This window comes from Pithys albifrons, chromosome 1, assembly GCF_047495875.1.
Source record: "Pithys albifrons albifrons isolate INPA30051 chromosome 1, PitAlb_v1, whole genome shotgun sequence".
In the NCBI taxonomy this organism is placed as follows: domain Eukaryota; kingdom Metazoa; phylum Chordata; class Aves; order Passeriformes; family Thamnophilidae; genus Pithys; species Pithys albifrons.
The window spans coordinates 46,704,752-46,730,739 of NC_092458.1; the positions used below are offsets into that span (position 1 = coordinate 46,704,752).

At 37.3% G+C, this 25,988-nt stretch overlaps 1 protein-coding gene across 6 annotated transcripts in view; it reads left to right on the forward strand.

Moving 5' to 3' along the window:
* The window catches only part of DACH1 (dachshund family transcription factor 1), a 363,193-nt gene that overhangs the window by 231,985 nt on the left and 105,220 nt on the right, over positions 1–25,988 (forward strand). For 2 of the 6 annotated variants that reach the window (XM_071550161.1, XM_071550144.1), the window contains exons 4-7: positions 4,247–4,402; positions 4,986–5,158; positions 22,661–22,796; positions 25,100–25,237. In XM_071550161.1, coding sequence (XP_071406262.1) covers positions 4,247–4,402; positions 4,986–5,158; positions 22,661–22,796; positions 25,100–25,237 — 603 coding nt within the window. The remainder of the gene's footprint in view (positions 1–4,246; positions 4,403–4,985; positions 5,159–22,660; positions 22,797–25,099; positions 25,238–25,988) is intronic. The other 4 variants (XM_071550187.1, XM_071550178.1, XM_071550152.1 and 1 more) reach the window with 3 other exon arrangements.

Sequence of the window (25,988 nt, forward strand, 5' to 3'; positions counted from 1 at the left end):
AACTGAATCCTAATGGAGACAGAGTGAGAAAGGAAAAGGAAACTGCAAATAAGAGTAGTGATTATAAAAATGAACTTGGTACATTTAGATCAGCATTTGTTTACAGGGCTGACATTGTACAGTGTAGTTTTCTGCTTCATTTTCCTTTTCTTGGCTGCATTACCTTCCAGTCCAGAATTGTTTCAATTTATTATTACCATCTTTAGTTACCTAATTGTGCTACTAATGAATACAAATAATCCAGGGAACAGGCTTCTACAGACCCACTTCAGTATACAAATAATGTTTTTTTGTGGAACTGCTGATTATGGGAGAAGGTAACTCACATGAAGGAAAATATGTGCTGAAATATTGGTGATGAGGAAAGCAATGAATTCTGTACTATGCCCTTTAAATTATGAAAATGTATTGTCATTTTTGTTCCATTGGGTTGTCCATCATGAGTAAATGTGAGATCATCTGAGCCCAGTTTTTAAGCCTGTGTACTTACATTTGGAACTTAATTTTAATTTTTTGAGTGCTTGTATTGGCACTATTGCACATGAAATACGTAGTTGGCTACCAAATTGCCTATTCAAGTACGTATGTATGGGGTTTGAGCACTCAACATCAAGCATTTGCATTTCAAAATTAGATCCCTTGTGCTTGAAAGCCTTGAAAATGCTACTCTGTGGTCAGCCTAGTGCAGCATCAATTGAAATGCTGTTTGAATGCAATGCAGAGCTTCCAATTGCTGCTTCAGAAAGTGTTATGCTGAATCTGGAACACTTTGCATAATTTAATTAATTATGCCACTAAAAACTGATTTTCTCTCAATTTAAAGCAAACAGCTTTTATGAGGGTGAACTGAAGCACCCAGGGATATCAGGTGTCCAAGCTTTTAATCCTATTACAAAGACTTGACAACCACTGATGGAAACTGGAAAAACATAAGCTTCCAGCAGGGCAACAAGTGAAGAGGAAGAAGGCAACAGATTTTTAATACTCTTTGAAACCACTGTACACATTAAATCAAAATCAAATGTAAAAAGTGACAGAACTGGTAGCTTGCACTTTGTTGTGCAGGCAGTGAATAGTGTCTAAGGAATAACACTTATTCTGCTTTGACATTAATGAAAATAACTGTTTTCTCTAAGAAGAAAAGTGTTCTGCTTAACTAGCATAAGAAAAATGCAGGACTATTTGTATCTGTGTCTGTTCACTTAAAGTGTTGAGGAGTGCAACAGCCTGCAGTTTGAAAGTGGTTTCTAACATTATGGATTGGATTCTGTCTGTAAATCATTTTCCATGTAAACAAATCTTAACAGATGATTCCAGGCTACAAGTATTAAAGAAACTGTCACTAACTAAATGCTAGCCTTGATACTCCACTTTTAAAAGCTTATCTTCTCTTTTCCAATTTATAACTGAGTTCAATATTGTGCTAAAAAAATAGACACTGTAATTTTGAGGCAGAAGGGGGTACTGATTTAGAAAAGCTCCAATTTCAGAGTCACATAAGCAGAGCCATAATTCATGAACTATGACTGACCATGCAAAATTCTGTGACCAGGTTAGGAAGGGTCACAGCAAAATTGACTCCATCACCATATTGAACATCAGCATGTAACATGAAATTAACTGCACTGTGGAAGATCTTATTGCTAAATAGGGATAATATTACTGGAAATTCACATGCCCTGTAAAATGCAAACATCTTCATACAATGCTAACAAATACCCATATAAATGCTAATATATATTTATGTATTATTTGTGTTCTTCCTATGTAGAGAGATGACATTTATATGTATACATATATGACATAAATCTACCTATCTATCAATCTGTCTATGAATCTATGTGAGACAGGATGTAACCTGTCTCAAAGGGGAAACAGGAGTTAGCTGGGCTCATTGAAAGAGCTTTAACCTGGATTTGAAGGGGGAAGGGGATAAAATCAAGCTCACTAGAGATAAGCCTGGAGGAGTCACACCAATGTTTGAGGGACAGTGTGTGAGCAAGGTCATTTGCTCTGTCATCTCACTGGAGGTAGAGAATGGAGAGTCATTCAGCAGCAAAGACAAGGATTATCAGTGTTAGAAATGACAGAAGCATCTGAGGATGGTAATGTAGGAATTAAGGCTTCCCCCCCAAAAAGGTGGTGGTATCAGTAGTCCAGCTGAAATGCATCTACAGCAACTCACGCTGCATGGCCACCAAACAGGAGAAGCTGGAAGCCATTGTGCAGCAGGAAAACTCTAATGTAGTTGCCAGTACAGACACAGTGGGATGACTTCTGCAACTGGAGTGCTGCAATTGGTTGTTACAAACTCTTCAGAAGGGATACGCAAAAAAAGAGAGACATTGAGGTAGTGCTGTGCATTAGGGGCATAAGTCACTGTGGTAGAAAGCAGAAAATTAGAGAATATAAAATTAAGAGTAAAAAATTCTTTTTTTCCTGCTGATTTAGCTCCTTCACTATGTGTTTAAAAGTACATTCATGCTTTTTGAGAGCGAGTTCTCAAAATAAGAAAACATGTTAAGAGGTGATGAGATTCAAATTGTGCATCATGTGCAGCTCAACTATGTACACTGCATAAAGGTTATGACAATTTCTTGTAAAATAATAAAAGTATCTCATATAATTGATTCTTTTCATTGTTTCATAAAATTGCTTTGTTTGATTGCGGGACAGTTTGGACTGATTTTTCATTACCTACTTCTGTACAATTTACGCTGGGATTGAGACAGTATTGAGCTAATGAGTTAGAATTTATATTGAGCCTTAACTGTCTTCATGAAGTAACTCGGGAAAGAAAATCATGGCAATAATGGAGTATTTTTCATTATAAACTATGTCGTACAGCTTTTACAATCAGGTTTTTAATAGATCTAGAGAAATTAAATTGGAATTCTACCAACTTCTGTGCTTTTGTCATCCAGTGAAAACGATGTTAAAATATCTCAAGACTAATAGGCCTATCCTCTTTCTAGTGAAGTAAGAAGGAGATGGTATCATTGCTATTGTTTTTTTGGCTCTGTTGTTCATTAAGGAGCAATATATATAGAGAGAAAAACATTAAGAAATAAGCACTTTGCTATAAACCCTAATGCTGATTAGAAATTAAGTATAGATTAAATACATCTCTACTGGTGTTATCCTAAAGTCCTTATCAAAAGACATTCCCATGAAAATAGTAGAAACTTTCAAAGTCAGGAGGTTGAAATTGTGCTCTACATGAAAAAGGAAGCAATCATATATTGCTGATGGATATTTTAATATTGCTGAGAATGCATGCATATATCCATATTTATTAATATAGTCAAACATTTTTTATTGATTGTGTATGGTAAATAAACTCAGGAAGTGAGTGTATAGATTACTTTGTATGCATAAACATACCTATACTCAGCATTATACATAAGTGCGTACTGTGAATAATATAACTTGCCTGATTGGAAGATTTTAAACTTTTCATTGCATAGAAATATACAAATTAATGATGATACATGAATTGTTGATGTCCTTTACATAGAGAATATAGTATTTTCCTTTATTTTTTTCCTGTTCTTTAATTCTGTGAGTAGTTTTCATGAGGTCTGCAATAGTGAAAAAGGGTGTTTCTCAAATCAATTAATTATTTTTCATCTCAATAGTTATTTGTCCACATTCTTCCTTGCTGTTAGTCTGTTCCACTACCAGAAGACTGTAGTAATCAATGTAATCCCCTACATTTTAATTAATAATATGAAATAAAAATCATCAGCCAAGCACATATACATACATTTTTGTGCCTCCAATAAATTAAATTTTAAGTAACTTCATATAATGTTTATTTATTCACAAATACAGGAAGAAATATGGCTGCAGTTTAAGTTTTAATAGGTATAACAGGCTATGTTCTTTAGTTAGACATTTTGCAAAAGTATTCTCTCACGTATAAAACAAATGCCATATATAGTTTTACTTGCTAACTATGGGAAAAGCATATGTAAAATATACGTGAAACACAGACTTCATGTAAATGAGCACGACTGTAACACTTCTAAGTTTGTGTGCTATTAAAATTAAAAAGTTCTCCTTATGTGCCTCTTTCAGAGGGTGGGAAAAAAAGCCTAAGTCCTTCCCCCAGCCCACATAATAAAAAAAAAAAATTAACTTACCACTTGCAAAAAAGTTTAGATTGCTGGCCTTGCTTCCAAATTCGGAAATTGAAAATTTGGAGTCTTCATTCACCCAAATAATATATATTCATTCCCCACAGGCAGCAGTGATGGTTCTTGGGATAAAGAAAAACTTCAGTCTCCCCCCACCCAAGGATCACAGGCCTCTGTTAACCACCCCAACTTGCCTGGACAGCATAATGTTCCAGTTAGCCATCCTCTCAATCCTCTTCAACAGAACCACCTTCTGCCAAATGGTACGGGTTGACATCTTTCAGCACTAACATCAGCAGTTTTCCAGTTCCTGGTTTTTTGGTTTGGTTTGGTTTGGTTTTTTCTTTTTTTTTTTTTTCTTTTTTTTTTGGTGTGTTTAAGGCAATGAAAAAATCTAGGACGTGTGGAATACTGGAATACTTCCTTTAAAGTATTAAGCAGAGGAAGTGGAGATAGTAAAGAATAAATATGTATTCAATAAAATGGATACTTAAAATAACTGCTAACTTGTGCATCAGTGGCATAATAATGTATTGCTAAGGCACCTTACAGCAGATATTAAAAACTATCATAAATAGCCATTGCTTAGCAATGATATCATACATTACACTGATATGAACAAACTAAGAGGTCTCATAGCCTCTCCTTGTGGCTAGAAGCCCTCCATGGTTGCTAGTGATTCACCCATGCATATCCCAGAAAAGAACTGACATAGATCTGCTTTGTCCTGCAGTGTGAACCATCTTGTCACCCATCACTTGAATATTGTCCCTCAGGAGAAAAAGAAGACAGTGTTTAAAAAAAGATGCATAAACCTGTTTGCTTTTTTTTTTTTGTCACCAACAGGATTGGAACTTCCTTTTATGATGATGCCCCACCCGCTAATTCCTGTGAGCCTACCTCCAGCATCTGTCACGATGGCAATGAGCCAGATGAATCACCTTAGTACCATCGCCAACATGGCAGCAGCAGCACAAGTGCAGAGTCCTCCATCCAGAGTGGAGACATCTGTTATTAAGGTAACTTTAGCAAACCAAACAACCTAAAAAGCACTACATTGTAGCACACTCCCAACCATCAGAAAGATGCATAGGTGTCAAATGTTCTAAGCTGGGTCATAAAGTCAGTAGATACAAGAAAATGAAGGGTTGTGTCTCTGGGACCACAGTATGCTGCTGGTGGCCAGTGTTATCTTCTCAGTTTCTTTCCCCCTCTCTAAATCAGCAGCACTCAAGTTGAACGATTTTTATGTGAGATACACATCTTTGTCATTTCTCATATTTCATGTTCTGTCATCTAATGGCAACATTCCTCAAGATATAAAGGAAAAATTACTCTTTTCTTATACTAGAAGAGTTGGTTCTTCCAACGTTAAAATGTAAGCGTTTGAACTGAAATGCTGCACATTATCTGAAGAAGACTGAAAGACTTGATACTTTACCTCTGCAGAACCTAATTTTCCTAAATCCCAGAACAAATTAGAATGAAGTTGCACAGAACAGACCCAGTAATCTGCAGGCCAGAACTACAGTATTATAGAGACATCTCAAAAGTATCTGAGTCTGAAATTGCCTACCTGTTTTAGGTTTTATTTGAAGACTTTAACTAAATTAGTCTGGCTATAGAGGCATTATTCTTCTTCTTACTGAATATGATGTTTTCATTTTAAAGGCATTACAACTACATAATTCACTTCAGCTTTTATTCCAATATCTGCATTTTGCCTGTTACCCTTCTTTAGCTCTAATAAGTGAGAAACAGAAAGTAGACAAACTTCTGTGTTTTTCTCTAACATATTGTAGAAATAGAAATATAAAGACATGGTTATGTGTTTTTTTATGGCTGTGTCAGAAATCTGTCTATTAATGAAATTCCTTTGATAAAAATTAGGTAAAGTTAAAATCTCCTGAACCTTCAAATCAAGAGTTGCAAAAGTTTTTAAGTTTGTGATGATTTCAGTAGAGTGAAGAGGTCTGACTTTATTAAGACATTCAAGGTGTTAGTGCAGCTTTCCTCTTTAACCTAAACAAGCCCAGAACCATTCAGTTAAAAGTCAACCAACCTATGTTGATACTGACCTATGTGATCTGATAACCTAATGTAGGTACCTCCATTTCCTAATGCAGAGTCTTCTTTGAAGGCCTGCAGTGGCATACCTTTCTCAACTTTGTTAAAAGGGCGAGGAAAGACATTATTTTGAGAAGAATTGTTAATTTAGGTGCTATGCCAACCAGACTAGATTCCACCCTAATTTCCATCTTGCCCATATCCTGGGAATATAAACACACTACTGCTAACTGTTTGTTATATGGTGATTTTTTCACTTTTATTTTCTATTTTTACTTTACTGTTGTTTAGTAGGAGTAACATGATACTGATGTGTTCTGGGACACATGTAGTGCTCTGTTTCATTCTAAATTTATTTTCTTAATTGGAACAGTGACCACTGGTATTATAGAGGTATCCTAAGATTGGGATAGAGCACGTGCTAAACAACACCTAACATATATGAGTTACTATGGTGGCAAAAATTTGTTTTCACTATTTCTGTGCTATTTCCCCGCTTTCATTTTCTATGAGCCATTTGATTTCACATGTAAAAGTACAAAGTTTGACCTTCATGAGCATTGGTATCTTTCTAAACTTCGACAAGCTGAATTCTAGCTTGTAAAGCTGATTTACAAGTTACTTCTAGCTATTAAAATTGCCTAAGTTACCATGGCCTACATTTAAATATGTCTGTGAGAGCATATCCCAATGTGACCCTTGATCTTTATCTCCAGTTACCAAAATCAGGGATATTTCAAGTACACCAGATCTCCTAGGCCATGCGAAAATGGTTTTTTTGTGGAAAGCAGGTTCTGCTGTGCTCATAGATCTAACCCCATTGTGGGAACATTGCTGGACCCAGTAGGCACTTACCTGAGAAGTACTTCTGGCTCATGTGGTGTATGCCTGTCTAGTTTAAACAATTGGACTCTGAAAGGGAGACACTGTTACCATGTAACTGGATATATTATTTTAACCATAGGCAGTCCCATACCAGTAAAATTTCCTTATCCTGAAGTTCCTTTGCTACTTGTAACTCATCTAATTGGAGAGATAGTATTTCCTTATCTAGGTGAAGATTTTGAAAGCACCTAGCAATTTTGAGCTCTCTGAAACATTATCAACACTTTGTAACTTGAAAGTAATGAATAATATTTTTTTCAAAATATTCCTTATTTGGGCATTTGCTTGTATTAATACTCTACACTATATATGTCTATCATTTTTGAAAATTCAGCTATCTCATATTCATGCTAATTAAATCTTCATCATATCTGCCAACTTTGGCATAGCTCCTGCATAACATCCTGGGCAAGTTATTTGAAAAAAACAGGTTTCGTCTTCCCATATGGTTTGCAGATAACCATAGTTTAAACATATGTGAATTACAATGAAAAGATTTAAATGACAAAATCAACCTAAAGTCTCTTTAGAAAAGTGTGCTCATCCAAGGGTGAGATGCACTTTTTTTTTTAAGTTTGCAAAATAGTGAAGAGTTTTGAGTCATTTATGTAGAACCTGATGGAGTCGTTACCCAAGTGCTGCTGTGACTTCCTCAGTCAAGGCCTGTGACATACTGGCCACAATACATTTCTACTACAGGTAAATGCATAAACACAACTGTTAATCTGCCATCCAAAACTCACTTCTAAATATAAGCACATAGTTCAGTAAGACTGTGAGGGCTAAGGAACTTTCTCTTGCAGGACTATCATACTCATTCCTTCAGCACCATTGTGCTATGGTATGTCTATATTTATATCCTCTGTTTTTATCTATGGCGGATTAATATGGTCACGGATCCAGGATCATGAGGTCATTGTTAGGGAATTTTCTTCCCATGAGGATGGACATAATGTCACTGGCACTTTACTTGTTCTTCACTAGACATAGTCAGAGGCTGTGATTTTAATGTCCATCGAATTATATTCACTGAGTAGTTGAGCAGGAAACTGTAGTCAGCATACTTTTTGAACCTTGTGCTGGCAATGTAATGTTTATGAATAATGACTTATACTACAATCAAAATAAATATCTCAGAGAAGAAATGTAAGAGAGAAGGTCAAACCTCCTTTTTCTTTATTTTTACAGGAATGGATAAATAGTGCAGTTGCTCTCTTTCATGAAGCTGTTTGTTATTAGGATTATACTTTTTTTTTTACTGCTACATTTTTAAGCTTCTTGGGTTTGTTTTCCTTATCTTTTACTCATTTTTTAACCTAATTTTTACTGAAATATTTTTTCCTCAGTGACAATATTTCCACAAGTTGTTTTGAAAATTTTGTAAATCACTTATCTTCGAGTTTGTAGTTGTACTCTGAAAAGACAACATAGATTTGTGGTTAGAATTAGGACGTTTACCAGTTTAAACTCTGCTTGAAAGTTGGAAGGCCTATGAGAAATGTCTACTCTGAAAAGTAAATCAATAGTAACCATGTCTAATTAAGTAACAAAGAACAAATTTAAGTCTTAGAAAATCTGACTCTTCAGATTATAAACAACCGGGTTCATTGGATAAATTGCCTTTGTGAACAGTGCCACAGTAGATGACTTGCTGACCTTTCCTTCCAATTCACTGAGTTCACAGCTAGTGCTGTTATCTTTAAATTCACAAAGCTTCAAATGCCTTTCTATTACTGGGCAATATTTCATTTCTTCATGATAAGAAGTTGGAATAAATCTGAGATCATGTACTAACTAAACATTTATTTTATCCTACTGTATTCAGGACATGAGATGAAGACAAAATTACAAGGGAAGCCTTACAAAGCAGCACCTTAGATTTGGCAGTGAACTCTGAGCTCTAAAATCTTCAGAATTATATTTCAGAAGAGTGTTGTGCCCTTTTGAACATGAGACGAACATTAGATGTCTTTTTGTAATGGAATGTTTAGATATATGAGTGGGATGAATAAGAGGAGAGCAACAACAAGCAGGGACAGCAGATTGTGACAGCAATGAATTGCAGTGAGTGTGACAGCTGTGACCTGGGGATGCTTTAGACATGAAGTAGCTTTCATCACCTGCCCATGGTTTTAAAGGCTTAGCTTGTTAGCAGTTTCACTACATCAATTTATTTTCACTCAGCAGAGAGATATATGAAAATATAAAGGACATACCTCATATTAGTAGCAACTTGAAATTACATTGTAAAAGTTAGAACAGAGCAGCGCGCCAGAATCAAAGATTGCAATTTATTCATATGTTACTATTAGTCTTATAGAAAGAACTAAAAATAAAACAGAAGAAACCAATACCTCCAGCTGAAAAAGTGCCTGGTGGCACAGTAGTTTTCCAGCGCATAAAAACTACATCAGACTAAATTTTCCTAATTCTCTGAATATATCACAGCGCTGGTTGTGTTTCACTAGTTCATAACTTCTTTTATATCTCTCTATATAGATACATACATTCCTATTTTCAATTAGCAGAAATTTGCTATTAATTTATTTTTTAAAAGTAGATGCTGATAGGTGTTAGATAACTCAGTTTATAGGACTATTCTGACATGAAATTTTATATTAGTGTTCATTCACTTTTTCCTTTTTCAGTGGCAATATTTATGTGATCCTGTTGATGTAATTTAGTGCTTCTTTTTTTTTTTGCTATACTATTTGCCCAAAAGTCCAAATAATAGCCAAAGAGAAGAAATATGTCACTGCCATACAGCAGTGTCTGAACAGAGTACATATTAATCATAGAATCATAGAATCGATTGGGTTGGAAAAGACCTCCAAGATCATCGAGTCCAACCCTTGGTCCAACTCTAGTCCATTTACTAGATCATGGCACTCAGCGCCACATCCAATCTGCGTTTACAAATCTCTAGGGATGGTGAATCCACCACCTCTCTGGGCAGCCCATTCCAATGCCTGATTACTCTCTCTGGAAAGAATTTTTTTCTGATATCCAACTTAAATTTCCCCTGGCAGAGCTTAAGCCTGTGCCCCCTTGTACTATTGCAGAGTGCCTGGGAGAAGAGACCAGCCCCCACCTGGCTAGAACTTCCCTTCAGGTAGTTACAGACAGTGATGAGGTCACCTCTGAGCCTCCTCTTCTCCAGGCTAAACAACCCCAGCTCCCTCAGCCTCTCCCCATAGGGTTTGTGCTCCAGTCCCTTCACCAGCCTTGTTGCTCTTCTCTGGACTCGCTCCAGCCCCTCAATATCCTTTCTGAACTGAGGGACCCAGAACTGAACACAGTACTCAAGGTGTGGCCTCACCAACGCAGAGTACAGGGGAAGGATCACTTCCCTGGTCCTGCTGGCCACGCTATTTTTGATACAGGCCTTCTTGGCCTTCTTGGCCACCTGGGCACACTGTTAGCTCATGTTGAGCTTCCTGTCAATTAATACTCCAAGGTCCCTTTCTGCCTGGCTGCTCTCCAGCCACTCTGTGCCCAGCCTGTAGCACTGCAGGGGGTTGTTGTGGCCAAAGCGCAGGACCCGGCACTTGGCCTTATTGAACTTCATCCCACTGGAATCAGCCCATCTCTCAAGTCTATCCAGATCCCTCTGCAGAGCCCTCCTGCCTTCCAGCAGATCGACACTCCCTCCCAGCTTAGTGTCATCAGCAAATTTGCTGATGCTGGACTCAATCCCCTCACCTAAATCACCAATAAAGATCAATAAACAGGACTGGACCCAATACAGACCCCTGGGGAACACCACTGGTGACTGGCCGCCAGCTGGATGCAGCTCCATTCACCAGCACTCTCTGGGCCCGACCCTCCAGTCAGCTCCTAATCCAGGAGAGGCTATACTTGTCCAGGCCATGGGCTACCAGCTTTTCCAGGAGTATATTATGGGAGACAGTGTCAAAGGCCTTGCTGAAGTCCAGATAGACCACATCCACAGCCTTCCCCTCATCCACCAGGTGGGTCACCTGATCGTAAAAAGAGATCAGGTTGGTCAGACAGGACCTGCCCCTCCTAAACCCATGCTGGCTGGGTCTAATCCCTTGTCCACTCTGAAGGTTCTGTGTGATCGCACTCAGGATGAACTGCTCCATAACCCTGCCAGGCACGGAGGTCAGGCTGACAGGCCTGTAGTTGCCAGGGTCCTGCTTGCAGCCCTTTTTGTGGATTGGGGTGACATTCGCCAACCTCCAATCATCTGGGACCTCCCCAGAGAGCCAGGACTGTTGGAAGATGATGGAGAGCGGTTTGGCAAGCTCTTCTGCCAGCTCCCTCATCACCCTGGGATGGATCCCGTCTGGTCCCATAGACTTGTTAGGATCCAGCTGGCTCAGTAAGTCGGTCACTATTTCCTCCTGGAATACAGGAGGGCTATTCAGCTCCCTCTCCCTGTCTACCAGCTCCAGAGGCCAGTTGTCTTGAGGGCCACCTGTCTTACTGGTGAAAACTGAAGCAAAGTAGGTGTTAAGTACCTCAACCTTCTCCTTATCTTCCTTAACTATATTTCCCTCCAAGTCCAACAGAGAATGTAGGTTTTCCTTGCCCCTCCTTTTGTTATTAATGTATTTATAAAAGGACTTTTTGTTATCCCTAACTGAAATAGCCAAATTTACTTCAAATTCCACTTTTCTTTCCCTAATTTTTTTCCTGCATGACCTAGCTCTATCTGTAAATTCTTCGTAAGTAGCCAGCCCTTTTTTCCATAGTCTGTAAACTTTCTTTTTGTCCCTGATTTTCTGCAGAATCTCCCTATTTAACCAAGCTGGCCGTCTTCCCCTCCAGCTGGCCTTCCGGCACACTGGGACAGCCTGTTGCTCTGCATTCAAAATCTCCCTCATAAAACATGTCCATCCCTCCTGGACCCCCTTGCCTTTAAGGGTTGTTTCCCAGGGTATGCTCTGAATCAGTTCTTTGAATAGGCCAAAATCTGCTCTCCGGAAGTCCAAAGTAGAGGTTTTAATGGTGACTCTCCTTACATCCCTGAGGACTGAAAATTCTATTATTTCATGGTCACTCCAACCACTACGTCATCTACCAGCCCCTCTCTGTTTGTAAACAGTAGGTCTAGCAGGGCCTTACCCCGGTAGGTTCACTTACCAGTTGATGAAGGAAATTGTCTTCTATACACTCCAGGAACCTCCTTGACTGCCTCTTCTCTGCAGTATGAAGCTCCCAGCAGATATCTGGCAGGTTAAAGTCACCCACAAGAACAAGGGCTGGAGATTCTGAGACATCCGCCAGCTGCTTGTAGAACAATTCATCTCCTTCATTATCCTGGTTGGGTGGTCTGTAACAGACACCCACAAGGGTGTCAGCCTTGTTGGCCTTGCCCCTGATTCTGGCCCACAGGCACTCAACCTTGTTACTGCTGACCTCAACTTCAACAGAGTCAAGAGACTCTCTAACATATAAAGCCACCCCTCCACCCCTCCTTCCCTGCCTGTCCTTTCTGAAGAGCTTGTAGGCCCCCATAGCAGCATTCCAGTCATGTGAGTCATCCCACCACGTTTCTGTGACAGCAACTATGTCATAGTTTTCCTGCTGCACTATGGCTTCCAGCGCCTCTTGTTTGTTTCCCATACTGCGTGCATTGGTGTACATGCACTTCAGCTGGGCCATTGATTTCCTTCTCAACTCGGGCTCTATGCCCTTAGGCCTATCTCTGGAGAGCCCAGTTGCCGTCCCTTCCCCCTTCAAACCTAGTTTAAAGCCCTCCTAACCAACCCTGCCAACTTATGGGCTACAGTTCTTTTGCCCTTCCTAGATAAATGAAGCCCATCTGCTTTGACGAGACTGGGCAACACGGAGTTTGCCCCATGATCAAAAAACCCAAAATTTTGACGATAGCACCATACCCTAAGCCACCTATTGGTCAGCTGGGCTTTCCTAAACCTCTCCTCATTCATCCCAGCTAGCACAGGAACTGAGGCAATTACTACCTGTGCTCCTGTCCCATGAAGAGATCGGGTCAGTGCCTTGAAATCTTTTTTAATTACTCTGGTACTCCTTTTATTAATGTCATCACTTCCAACCTGGACAACCAACAGTGGGTAATAGTCTGAGGGTTGGATAAGCTTAGGAAGTCTTTTGGTAATATCCCTCACCCTGGCCCTGGGAAGGCAGCAAACTTCCCTGTGGGACAGGTCTGGCCGACACATAGGGCCCTCAGTTCCCCTCAGAAGGGAGTCACTGATTACAACAACCCTTCTCTTTTTCCTCTTACCTGTAGTTGTAACCCGTCCAGTAGACTGGGGGTAACCAGAAGATCTTGTAGATAGATCCTCCTCTTGACAGTCCTCCAACAGACTGTCCGAGTCCAGGGACATATACCTGTTTTTTAAGGGCACCCTGGCAGGTGAAAGGGGTCGAGAGGGGGTGTTTTTGCCTCTACAACCAGGCACCTGTTTCCATTCGTCCCCATCCCTATGGTCTGTTCTGTCTGCCTGATGGCAGGAGGGGCTGGGCTTCACCACCTCCTGCTGGGCTTCCTTGGGAGTGGAAAGGGTGTGACTCCACCAGTCAATTTCCCTTTCACTCTCCCTTATGTTTCTGAGCCTGTCAACCTCTTCCTTTAGCTCTGCCACCAGACCCAGCAAATCGTTCACCTGCTCACATCGTATGCAGGCGCTTCTCACACTGTCCTTTGGTAGTAGGTCCAGGCTCAAACAGTCTATGCAGCCAGAGGCCTGAGTGGCTGCATCCTTTTTAGAGGGTTCTGTCTGTATTGACACCCCTCTACTGGTAACAGGAGCAACAGCTTTCATTTTTTTGGGAGGCATGACTGCCTTGAGCTCATGTCAGACTGGTGGTGAGCTAGTTCATAGAGCTCACCTGGAAGGAAAGAAACTCTTAAGAGGAAAATGAGCAAGTTCACTTCATGGAGAGGGTGGGCAGCAAAGGGACTATAGAAGCTCCAGCTTTTGTCTTTTGTAACTGCTGTGTGAGCAAACCTGGAGTTAAGTGCAAACTTTCAATACCAGAACATACTGGCCATCCTAAAATGTTTCAATATAGAAGAGTTTACAGTACTTACATAAGTTACTTTACACTAATTATGTAACTTATTTTCCATTTTCCAAAATGATGACCTTTTGTAAGATTACAGGAAGTACTTCTGAAAATTGGCGGGCACGCCTTCCTACAGAGACAAGGGCCATGAGAACTTTGAAAATACAATTGCACTTGCAACTTGAAAGTGCAGTTAGATATCCTGAATAGAAAAACCTTCCACTTTAAGCAGAATTTTCCTGTACTGTAAACTTGAAAAAAATGCCAGAATTGTCTGTGCGTCAGATATAATGTAAAATCTTTTGATTTGACTATATTCTTGCATTGAGTAGAATTAAATCCAAAGCCTATGTTAAAGGGCTGTCACTGAATTTCAAAAGACAAAAGACATAACATTAGCAAATATCAGAATGCCTGTACGACCTTAATGTTACAGCATTCCATCTGTATAGTACACTGCAATTTTAATTTCACTGTCATATAGCATATTTTTCTGCAGAAAAATTACCTCATACACTGAGTGGTTAGTTATTCTCTATTTAAATTTTTTGAATTCAGTGTTGGCCCAGTCTTATTTAACCCTATGTGATCTGTGTCCTGTGTTGAATGCCGAAGTTTCCTATGAACATTTCTGTGTTTTACAGGAAAAGTGTTATGCAAACATGATAGCACTCCTGTGAAGCTGGATGTGCTATACTCATTTACAGAAAGGGAATGAGAACAACATTGATTATATCCCAAACTGGCAGAAAACTGAAAAAACTGAAAAAAACTGACTTAAGTAAACTACTATTTGTAGAGATATTATGCATTCAAAATAGAAATGCTGACATTACTTTAAAGTGATATTCTTGAATGTGTAAAAAGATATGCTGTGTACAATTGCATGAATAGTGAAGCTGCTTTCATTTCCTCTTTATCTGAAACATGAACTGTGGTCAAGTTTTCTTTGTGTCAGGAGAGGTTTGATTTAAAACTTTGAAATAGTAAAAGGTAATTGCTCTACAATAAATATTTTAGAATAAAAATAGTACTATCAGCTCCTAAACAATCTATTTTTACACATTGGCAAACATGAAAATTGGGATATACCTATAAAGTTTGAAATAGGATGCAGACCAAAATTTTACTTAATTTTCCTTTGTCATGTCTGCAGAAAATACGGTATCCTTAAAACTATATCTTAAAACTATTTATAGGAACTTTAATATAACAGAGGAAATCCCCACATTAGTGGAACATTTAAAAAAAAAAGTATGCTAGTATAAATATGTATATGCACATTTTTTTTCCCATTTAGAATAAGTAGATCTTAAGTCAAAGTGTATATGACCTCCTTTAATAGGGCTTAACCATCTTTATATTAGAGGACACTGTACCCCACCTCATTAATCAGTTCTATATACGTTATTAAAATTATTTATTTTAGCTTTTAATACATTTTTATATGAGCTTAGAGGATGCAAACTATATATGTAGGCTGTAACTGGAATATTGTCTTTTTAAAAAATAATATGGGATCCTATTATCTGTTTTATCCTGCATGTTTCCAAGATACAGTTTGAAGTTAATAGCAGCCATACGCTCAAATGAAATATTTTGTGACATGTAGGATGGGTATCTACACATAACACATGACATAGAGAAGGTACTACAAATTTTCTGACTGGCAGTTTGCATATTCACATGTATAACAGGAAGCTGTGTATGTAGTGTGAGATTAATTTGTTAAAATATGACCATGGGGCCAGGTACAAGGGATGGAATTCATTTCGCTGTCTTCTAGGGCATAGTTTCTTCAACCTGTTTTAGGTAGCTACTTTAGAGTGAGGTGAGTTGTGCTTTGGAAATGTAAATGTATGAGTGAAAAATGAGCCTGGGGTGACTAGTTCAGATATAGACATTTGTAGTACAGACAATGACGTTTAGTCAGATGAATTCACAGTGTTTGGCTGGATGTATGGTTTGGATTTACCTTGAGGGATTGATTTCTAGTAGTGCTTCCTAGGCTTACTTTTCAAGTAAGACTAGATTTTAAAAGTAGCATTAAAATACCTTAAAAAAACCGAGAAATGTCTATCCAGTTTGCCAATAAGTTGCTAATTCAATTTGGGCAGAGTTGTTTGCATATCTATATATTTGCATGTTGCACAAGTTTTTTGTATACCTTAGAAGGATATTTTTTTTGCTAGACCAAATGTTCATTTAGAAATTAAAATATAATTTATAAATTCATTTGAAAGGATACACACACAAGAATGAAACAGGTCCAAAATAGTTGTCAGGATATTTTTATGACAATCCTCAAAATCCAAAATTCTCTACTATAAGGCTCTGTGGCACTTCCAGGAATGGGCCTGCTTCATCATGATTCTAACTGTCAACACCTTGGATACTACTGTAGTTTCAGAAGTACAACCAAGGTATTTTTTTGTATTGATAGGTATCTACTTTGTTTGTTTGCTTGATTGTTTTTAATCTCTGTAATGGCCTGATCCTATGACACTCACTTCCTGGCTAGGTCACTGTACTTTATGTGCTGCCCATGATTTCAAAGGATTAAGTTCTCTGTTGTTGTGGAAGTGCTGTTAAAGGATTACATGGAAGTCTCCTGTTTGGCTTCCTGTCAGTTAACTGCTGCTGATATTCCCAATAATCCTGTAGTAAACAGAGCAATAAAAATCAAGCAAAGTCAGACTCTTTTTGTCTGTGGATCATTGTCTAGATTTTATGCTCAAAGCGTTCTTGTGATGGGAACAGCAAGGCAGAGTCAATGAAGAATTGCAGAAGTAAAAGTCAAATGGAAATACAATTAACTTTGATTGTTCCAAAAGATAAGTTTAAGATATTCACAAAGAGAGAAAAAAAGGTCTTATGTAAATATCATGGATTATTTTCTTTTTAAGAAACAGACCCACAATTTAAAATAATAGTGCAATTAATGACAACACAAAACAGTTGAACTCCTGAAATTTGATCGGTTTTAGAAGTAGATCTGTAAGAACAAGGTGAGAAAAATGTCAAGTGCATCAGTGTGAAGTTAGCAAGATCTTTAGCAAGCCAGTCATCGTATGCAGATAAGGAAACAGAAATGAAATTTTGTAGCATTCAGTCAGTTTGATAACACACATATTATATTAGTGATTGAGGAAGTTAAGAAATAGTTATTAGTCCAGTTAATTTTCCAGTTTGTAAGTCTGACTGTTTAGAGTCTCAGTGTCTTTGACTAAAGATGAGTAAGTCAGACTGTAAAAGCAGAATATCATGTTTGCAGAAAATAAAAAGATACTCAAGTAATTAATTTCTTTCAATAATTTAGTGAATGTAATGTCAAATTAAATATGCAGTTTTACAGGAAAATCATTCCTGGAATACATCTCACCCAAGTTCAAAATAGGTCAGTAAGGAACTGAAGAAAGAAATCCGTGTTTTGATCACTGTAAAGAGGTTATTATAAGTTTACCACCGAAAGGCTTGAAAGCCAGGTGCCTTTCCCACAAAGGCCAGAAATACTATAAATGGCTTCTGATTAAAAGCTTTTTAATAATTTTTTAAAAAGTTATTATATTAACACTACACAAAACAGTTTGTGTCATAGATACCTTCCCCACTATGAAGTTCTGTTGCCCAGGGGCATTGTGGATGCCCCATCCCGGGCAGCGTTCAAGGCCAGGCTGGATGGGACCCTGAGGAACCTGGTCTATTGGACAATGCCCCTGCCTGTGGAAGGTGGGTTGGAACTAGATGACCTTTAAAGGTCTCTTCCAACCCAAACCATTCTATAAGTTACCTAAAATATTGAAAAGTCTGTCTCTGAAAATAAGTAATTTTATCCTCTGCCGTTCAATGATATAAGTGGCAAACATCCTTGTAGGAGTTTGTTCAGCACTGAAGAGCATCAAGTCAATGGAATAGTTAAAAAAATTAAATACCTCTAACAGCTAGACTTAATTGTATGTCTAGAGCTCAGTCCATGACTAAAATTAAAGCATGATTAAACCTAAGAGATAAGTCTTATGGAGAAGTGAACTAGAACTGAAGGAAAAGTTGAGACTGAATACCTGTAGGAGAAAAATATGCAGGAGGTGAGGTCTGTACATGCAAAACCAGTTGGTTATTGGAAGAAGGTGTATTCAAACTTTGTCAGAAAAATTCAAGAATTTTGTCATAAGAACAGGAATAGCAAAGAATAAAGAATGTTTGTGGACAGACTGAGGTGACTACAACCTAGAAGATATCACTTCCTTTTCTAGCCTTTTAGGAGCAGAAGGATTATTCTTAAATATATTACCTAAAGTCTTCTCTTCCATATGAATGTAGAGACCAGAATGTAGAGACCAGCAGCTAAACTCCATCAACTTTGTGTTTTGGTATATTTTGAGGAAGACTTTTGGTAATGAGACAATTCTCAAATAATGAAAACAGGCTGCTGGAGCAGAAATAAAATAGGCAAAGAGATATATGATATAGGGAAGAAAGTATTTCTGGTCCTCTGGATGGCATTACTGATACATTATGATAATTCTTAAAAAGAAGTTACTTAAAAGGAACTTTCAGAATGAGATTTTACAGTATTTACCTGTTTGAGAAATGTAGAAAGATGTTGATAAATAGATCAAGATACTGGTTTACTTGGAGAGAGCAGGACAGTGTGATGTGAATATCTGGTAGGAAGAAAATTGGAGTTGTTTCTGATTCTAGAGACAACTTCAATCTCGTAAGTTAAAATCTCTGACAGTCAGAATCTTTTACCTGTTCTTTACAGCATAAAGAAACCCAGACCCTCAGTGTTACAGAAACAATTCCATTATTGATGAAAAGGAATTGGTATTGAAGGTGTGTAACTTATAATGTCAGTGGAGTAAGAGTATGAGAAAGGGTGTTACAGTTCCTTAGAGTGAAAATTTCTTATATGGTAGGAGCATTTTTGGAGGAGGTAAATATCAGATTCTTAAATGCCTAGGATTCATGATTTGGATCAAATTGTAAAGAACACCAAGATGAGGAATGCTTCAAATTTGGCCCTAGAGATTTTCTTGCCCTTTGCTTATCCTGTTCTGATACTTAGAGAGTCTTAAAAATTCTGAAATGTTGGTCAACCATATGCTAAATTGCTACATATTACCTAAACTGTTTACACTAGTTTTTGCTTATGAGTACCTGTAGGAAGAAATAGGAAAGCAAAAGATGGAGAGGAAATGTAGCAAGAGAGAGTTATGTCTCACGAACTATAAATAACTTTGTTTTCTCATATTGTCAATAGGGTTTTAGGAGCTATTCAGCTCATCAACTAAGAAATGCAATAGTATTTTTGGCATCCTGCTGATGCTCCACAAGGCAGTGGAGGTCCTGTCTATCAGCTTGCTGCGAGCATCTCAAAACCCCTTGGTTCCCCAAATGGCTCAAATGTGAGCAGCTGAATTGAGCTGCAGATATCTGGTTTTGGAGGAGGTTCCACTGACTTTATGGTCTCTTTCTCAATTGACTGAAATGGGAGACAACTTATCTTTGAAATGGGCCCCTTTGCATAGTATTCTACATGCAGGTGTCTCTGAAGTTTCATCTTTCACTTTTATGTCAAAACTGCATTTAGATACTTAAATTCAGAATCACAGAATATTCTGAGTTGGAAGGGACCCACAAAAAATCATCAAGTCAAACTCTTAAGTGAATGGCCCATATGGGGATCGAACCAACATTCTTGGCATTATTAGCAGCATGCTCCAACTAAGATGTATTAATTTCAAACTGAACCCTGCACAGTTTCCTTCTCATCCTTTGTTTTAGCAAGGTCACACAAAATTTATTTATTTATTTATTTGATTATTTGTTGGGATACAACAAGTTCAATTACAGTACAAATGAACACTAGATTCTCTAGAAATATCTACTTCTGGGAGTAGACAAGTTTTAGGAGAAATACTGGGCAGTGGACATAATCCTGGGTGATTTCTGTTGCCAGGATTACAAGGCAGTATGTTATATTTACTTTCTGTGTCATGTAGATGTGCTTGTACAAAAGTGACATGTTGCAGAAGTGACAACATAGCTCTGATCTACATTGTTTAGTGAACCCCTTTTTGCACATTTCCTTTTTTTTTTGAAAAATTTCAAAGTGAAGTCTAAATGTAAAGTTAATCTTTTTGCCACAAACCAAATTCATATTTTCTACACAAAATCTTTGGTAAGGAAGACAGCTTATACTGATATTTCAGAACCATTAGTGTATCACTATGAATTTCTAGATCTACAGTATATTTCAATTTATTCTTGGTAACATTTCCATTTATTATTGCAGATAATTTGGTAAAGCCAAAAAATTGCTATAGACTATATTGCTGATAGTGAAATCATGAAACAGGACTATAAAAGAAATAGTTAAAGTACTAAATTGATTTATTTTACATTCCTGCATAGTGCAATCCCATGTTTTATTGGAATTAAAGGGTATTTTACAAATGAATTGATAAAGCCAGTATATATACTTTTCTCATGGAGTTTGTCTATGTCGTATTTTATGAGAGTAAAACTCATTATCTGTTTTGTTTGTACAGTAATTATATTTCATTGTCCCATGCATTCCTTTTGGTTGTTCCATCTCATAATACGTTCTGTAAAAGCACACATAAATAAATAGGATAAACAAATTAAGCTGTTTAAATAAATTAATTTACTCTGCAGCTCTGTATTCAATTCTTATGTGCTCACTGGATTTCATTTTAATGAAACCCTTCTAAGAAAAATACATTGCATGCCAAACAGTGAAATTATATATTAAATGAATGATTAAATATACCGTGTTTCAATTTATATCAAGTCTGCACGCTGTACATGCTGAAATCCTCCTAAATCTAAAGAAATAAATCTTCTACACTCTTAAAACATCTGCATTATAATCCCACTCTTGAATACCCATTTTGTGGACATATAAACACAAAGTCATAATAAGCCTAGAGCTATGATGCAGTTAAGCTATCCTCATCTATGTTTTTGACTTGAAAACCTAAGACTATTAAAGTGGAATCCACTTAAATGTATTGAAACATTGCTCTAAAAAGTCTCCTCCCACTCCATCAACAGGCCTGTTGAATCCCTCTACAATCAGAATCTCAAGTTCAGCAAATATTTTTTATGAAGCTTACTTGGAACAAATCTATTGATTACTGCAGATGAGCATGTTGCAAAGTTTCTTGGGAATAAAAATGTTTCTTTAATTCAGAGAACTAAATATTCATCTAGTGACTGTGCAAGGTAAAATAATGACTGCTGCAAAAGCATTTTGCTATGGGAGGAATGCACTTCTCTTTCCAAGAAAATCCTTAGGCATTTGCAGCAGCAAGTTTTCTTACGTGTTATTAAACACATCCTAATTGTCTTATTTCATTACCAAAAGCTTTTCCTGAGTTGAATGTATGCGTTTTGTTGGTTGGTGGTTTGGGCTCATTGGTTTTTTCGTTATAAGTCGGGATTTCAACTATCAGAAGGAAAAAATCCAACAACCAAAAAAATGCTATTTTTAACATTTTCAGATCCTCCAATAGATTTCTCTTTTAGGATCTATTTATTTTATCACTATTTGACCAAAGCAGCCTAACTCACACATACTTTAGCAATGAGTCTTGAGAACTATTAGCAATTAAAAGGTAACTACAGGGAAAGATAGAGAATTTTCTAGAAAGGACTGTTCTGCACTCAGCTCGCTTTGATCGTTTCTGTTGAAGTTCTGTGTAAATAACAGATATATCTATATTCTACATATTAAAGTTCTCACATAGCAGATATGCAGTTCTAATGATCACAATCCTCCCACTGTAGTTTTCAAAACCGAGGAACATCTTGAAGTGCATCATAGCTCCTCGTGGATACCATGCCAGGTCTTTCCCTTGACAGAAAAACATGAATGGGTGGTTTTCCCCATTTTGGAGTGTGGTATGGTGAGTAATAGGGCCACATTAATCCAAAATGTGTGGTGCATTCCAGGTTAGTGCTCCATAGTAAAAACAGACATTTGGACTTATATCAACCATATTGCTGGTACAGGTCCTATAAGGAGATTATGTTTTCTTTTTTATCCATAACAGTTCCGTAAGGTCTCATTACTCAAGAAGCCCTTTGAAATTAAAATGTAAAGTAAAAGTCAGCATGCGATAAAACAGCAATGTCTGGTCTTTACTTATTTACAGAAGTACATCATGGTTCCTCATCCCATAAGGCTAAAGTCTGTAAGCCAGTTCAACAGCGTGATAATAAAAGTGAAGAAAATAAAAACAAAAAACAAAAGTGAAACAAACCCCTTATTTTTGCTAGTCCAGAAGGCAGTTAAAAGCCTAGTAGGATGAGCAGTGATCACACTGCATACTAAAATGTAAGGTCTAGTGCCCTTAATGTTGCAAGTTTGCTTTAAGAATGCCCTGCAAATCCTGGACACCTCACAGGTGAAAGAATAGGTGGCAAATTAGGAGGGAGGTTCAGTTTAGGTAAGTGATGTTTGGAAACAGAGGCCTGGTTTAACATTGCCTTTTTTCTCAAATACTTTTCATGTGGTCTAGGAACGTGTTCCAGACAGCCCTTCTCCTGCTCCTTCTCTTGAAGAGGGCCGAAGACCTGGCAGCCATCCATCCTCTCATCGAAGCAGCAGCGTGTCCAGCTCTCCTGCACGGACTGAGAGCTCTTCAGACAGAATCCGTAGGTCACATTCTTCTCCTTCTCACCACTTTAAATTTGATTAGGTGCAGCTGGTTTTTCTAATCAAAATGTCCTCGTCTTAAATAGATCTCATATGTATCATGTTCAGAAGTTCAGCTGCAATAACTATCTCCCAACATTATGTTCCCCAGTTTACAGTATCATAATATCTGATGCTACATTATCGGGTACTGATATAAACTGCCATCATGTCATATTAAACATAAAGATATGAGCAATGAAATACAGAATTGCAGCTGGGAAGCAATTTGCTAGGTTAGTTTTAGAACTGAACATATAGTATAAACATTTTTTTAAATAAATTAAGTTTTATTTAATCTGGTTACTCTGGTTTGATTTCTAAATTGAATCTGACTTCATAAGCAATATTTTACATAGTAGTATTGCTTTGTTAGGAGAAAAATTGGGTTAAATCAATTAAAAATGTACATACTTTATGATTTTTGAAAATACAAAATGTTGTAATGGTAAGAAATATGATAGAGAATTATCATCTCATAGCTCACAAGGGGCAGAGTGAAATTAAGCCGTGGTGTCTCAGAGTGATACCATTTTTATCAAGGTACTGTGTACAGGAAGTAAACTGCATGGCAAAGACTGTGAATTCTATGATATTCCACTGCAGCAATGGACATTAAGGTTTTAGACACACACTCTTTTATAGATAGGTATTTAAATTTGTACTACAAATGTCCATTCCCTTTATTATTACTCTGCAGATTTTCATGCTTTTAAGTCATTTTTCCACAGTAGAATTTGTCAGTAGGTGAAACTGGAGGATTTGGTGTGCACATAGAAGGCCATGGAATAGATGTATGAAATAGGGAGTCGTATTGATTAGGCGCAACACGTGTCTTTGAGACTGCTTCTTTTCAGGCTCTCCGCAGACTCAGGAAGCTGACTCTTCGTTGACCTTCAGATGAAAGATCTTTCATTAGTATGTGATGAAAAATGACTTACCAAAGAAAAGAAATGAGGCCTGACCATGACAAGCTGAAAATTCTGTTTTCTTATCACTTCGACAATTCAGAGTGCAGATTAAATTGGCATCCCATACACTGTGACCTATCTATTTCCCCTGGCTCAACCCACAAGCTTTTCATTATATTTTATCTCCATTGTCTAGTTGAGGAGGGGGAGCGGTGGAGTGGCTTTGGTGGTCACCTGCTGTCCAGCCAGGATCAACACACTGAAGATTTCCTAAGTAAAGTTCTGAAAAAGACTCGTATCTATGGATTTTTATTTTTTTTAATTGATTGAATAGTGTAATTTTTTTTACAATCAATTAAGACCTTTTCCATTTTTCTCTAAAAATAAATTAGATGTAACTAAATTGGGAAATATTTATTGTTTTTGCTAGGGAGTGACTTAAAAAAAAGAGTACTCTTCAGATTACTTTATTGTTTACCAACAGAGAGGATTGAGACCTTTACACATTTTTGTCTTCTATGTGAACATAACAGAGTTCCTTAAGTAGCAGATCACTTTAATAACTTATTTATTTATAAGGTAACTCTTTTCTGTCCTATCTGATTTGTTAACATCACACCTGATTCTTAAGTACATTTTCTTTTCTGGTGCCAGCCAGAATAAGATAACTATTACAGAAATAGTGGTTACATATGAAAAAGTATTTTACTAAAAATGGCATAAACCTCCTGGAAGTACAGTTTTTCAGGATAAAAGAATGGGTATATAAACTACCTAATATGAGTTTCTGAGGTGTGTTTGAGACCCATGATAGTCTCTTTGAGAACTGCTGGAAAGAGCTTTTCAAGCAGTCTGATAAGCAAATAAGCAATTCTAGTGTTCCACAGTATATATGGTAAAACAGTGTCTGTCTATCACCTGAAAGGTCAGAATGCTTAATATAAGGAAGTTATTAGGGACTGCATATTGGGAATGGTGGTACTCAAGAGATTTTATAGAACTAACTGAAAAAAAAAAGAGTAGATCACTAAGTATGTTATATAGAACCTTCTATGCTTTTCTGGCTAGCTTCATTTTGCATTTCAATTCTTTTTAAATAAGCAAGAACATATTTACAAATCTCCAGCTTTATCCAAAGTTACTGACCTCTTCTTTTTGAAGTTAATTGTTTTTAAACCAGAAGTAACAGGAAGAAACTCTCCTGCTTTGTGGATGGATCATGATAGCACTAATTAAGTAGCTTCGTGATTGCTAGAATTCTTGCATAATTAAGAGAAAGACTGTATGAAATCAGTGAAACAGTGTATTGTTAATATGACGGCTGATGTCTTTCTGCCTGCGCTTGTGTCTAGCAGCTGTCCATCAGAATGGGCTATCTATGAACCAAATGCTGATGGGTTTGTCACCTAATGTCCTGCCTGGACCTAAGGAGGGTGATCTGGCTGGTCATGACGTGGGACATGAGACAAAAAGAATGCACATTGAAAAAGGTAATATGAATGTTATCATTCTACTGCTTCAGTGTAAACCAAGTATAGACTCGAATGTTAAATATTATTATAATTGTAACTTTTAATTTTTTAATTTTCTTTTTTATTTTATTGTTTCTGGTTTTTTGGTTTTTTTTTTGTTGTTTTTTTTTTAATATTTCACAAATTAAATTGTATCAGGATGATAGCTTTCTTTCTTTCTTCTTCCACTTTTTCGTCCTCAAGATGAATGAATGGTATTTACATGAGGGAGAAATTTCATAAACATTACAAAGTAAGATGAGTGAAAAACAGTTTTACATTATTATGGTGTTTCTGACCCTTTTACAACACTGTTTAGGTATTAAGTTTGTGTCTCCATCCAGTTGACTTTAATGACCTACTTCCCAGAGGGACTGAGCACCGTGAAAATTAGTCCATGTGTGCAAAAAGGAAAAAGGCTAATACCAAGCCATTAAATTAGGGAATTGCATAAAATGAGGCTGGTATACATTATATAATGGGATTTAAATTTAATTGAGTATATGACCAAAGTGTTTGATCTAGGTGAATAGTCCACATGCACTTATGCTGATTATGACACCATTTCATCTCTGTTGGTATTGAAAGTTAAGTTGCTGTTCAGGGCTCTTACAGGGGATTTTGGAGGGGTGGTGATGGAATTTTCAAAGATGCATTTTATGCTATGTTTCCTTTATATATGTGAATTTAATTATCATAGACTAGAAATATTTTGTTTAAAGAGAGGTTG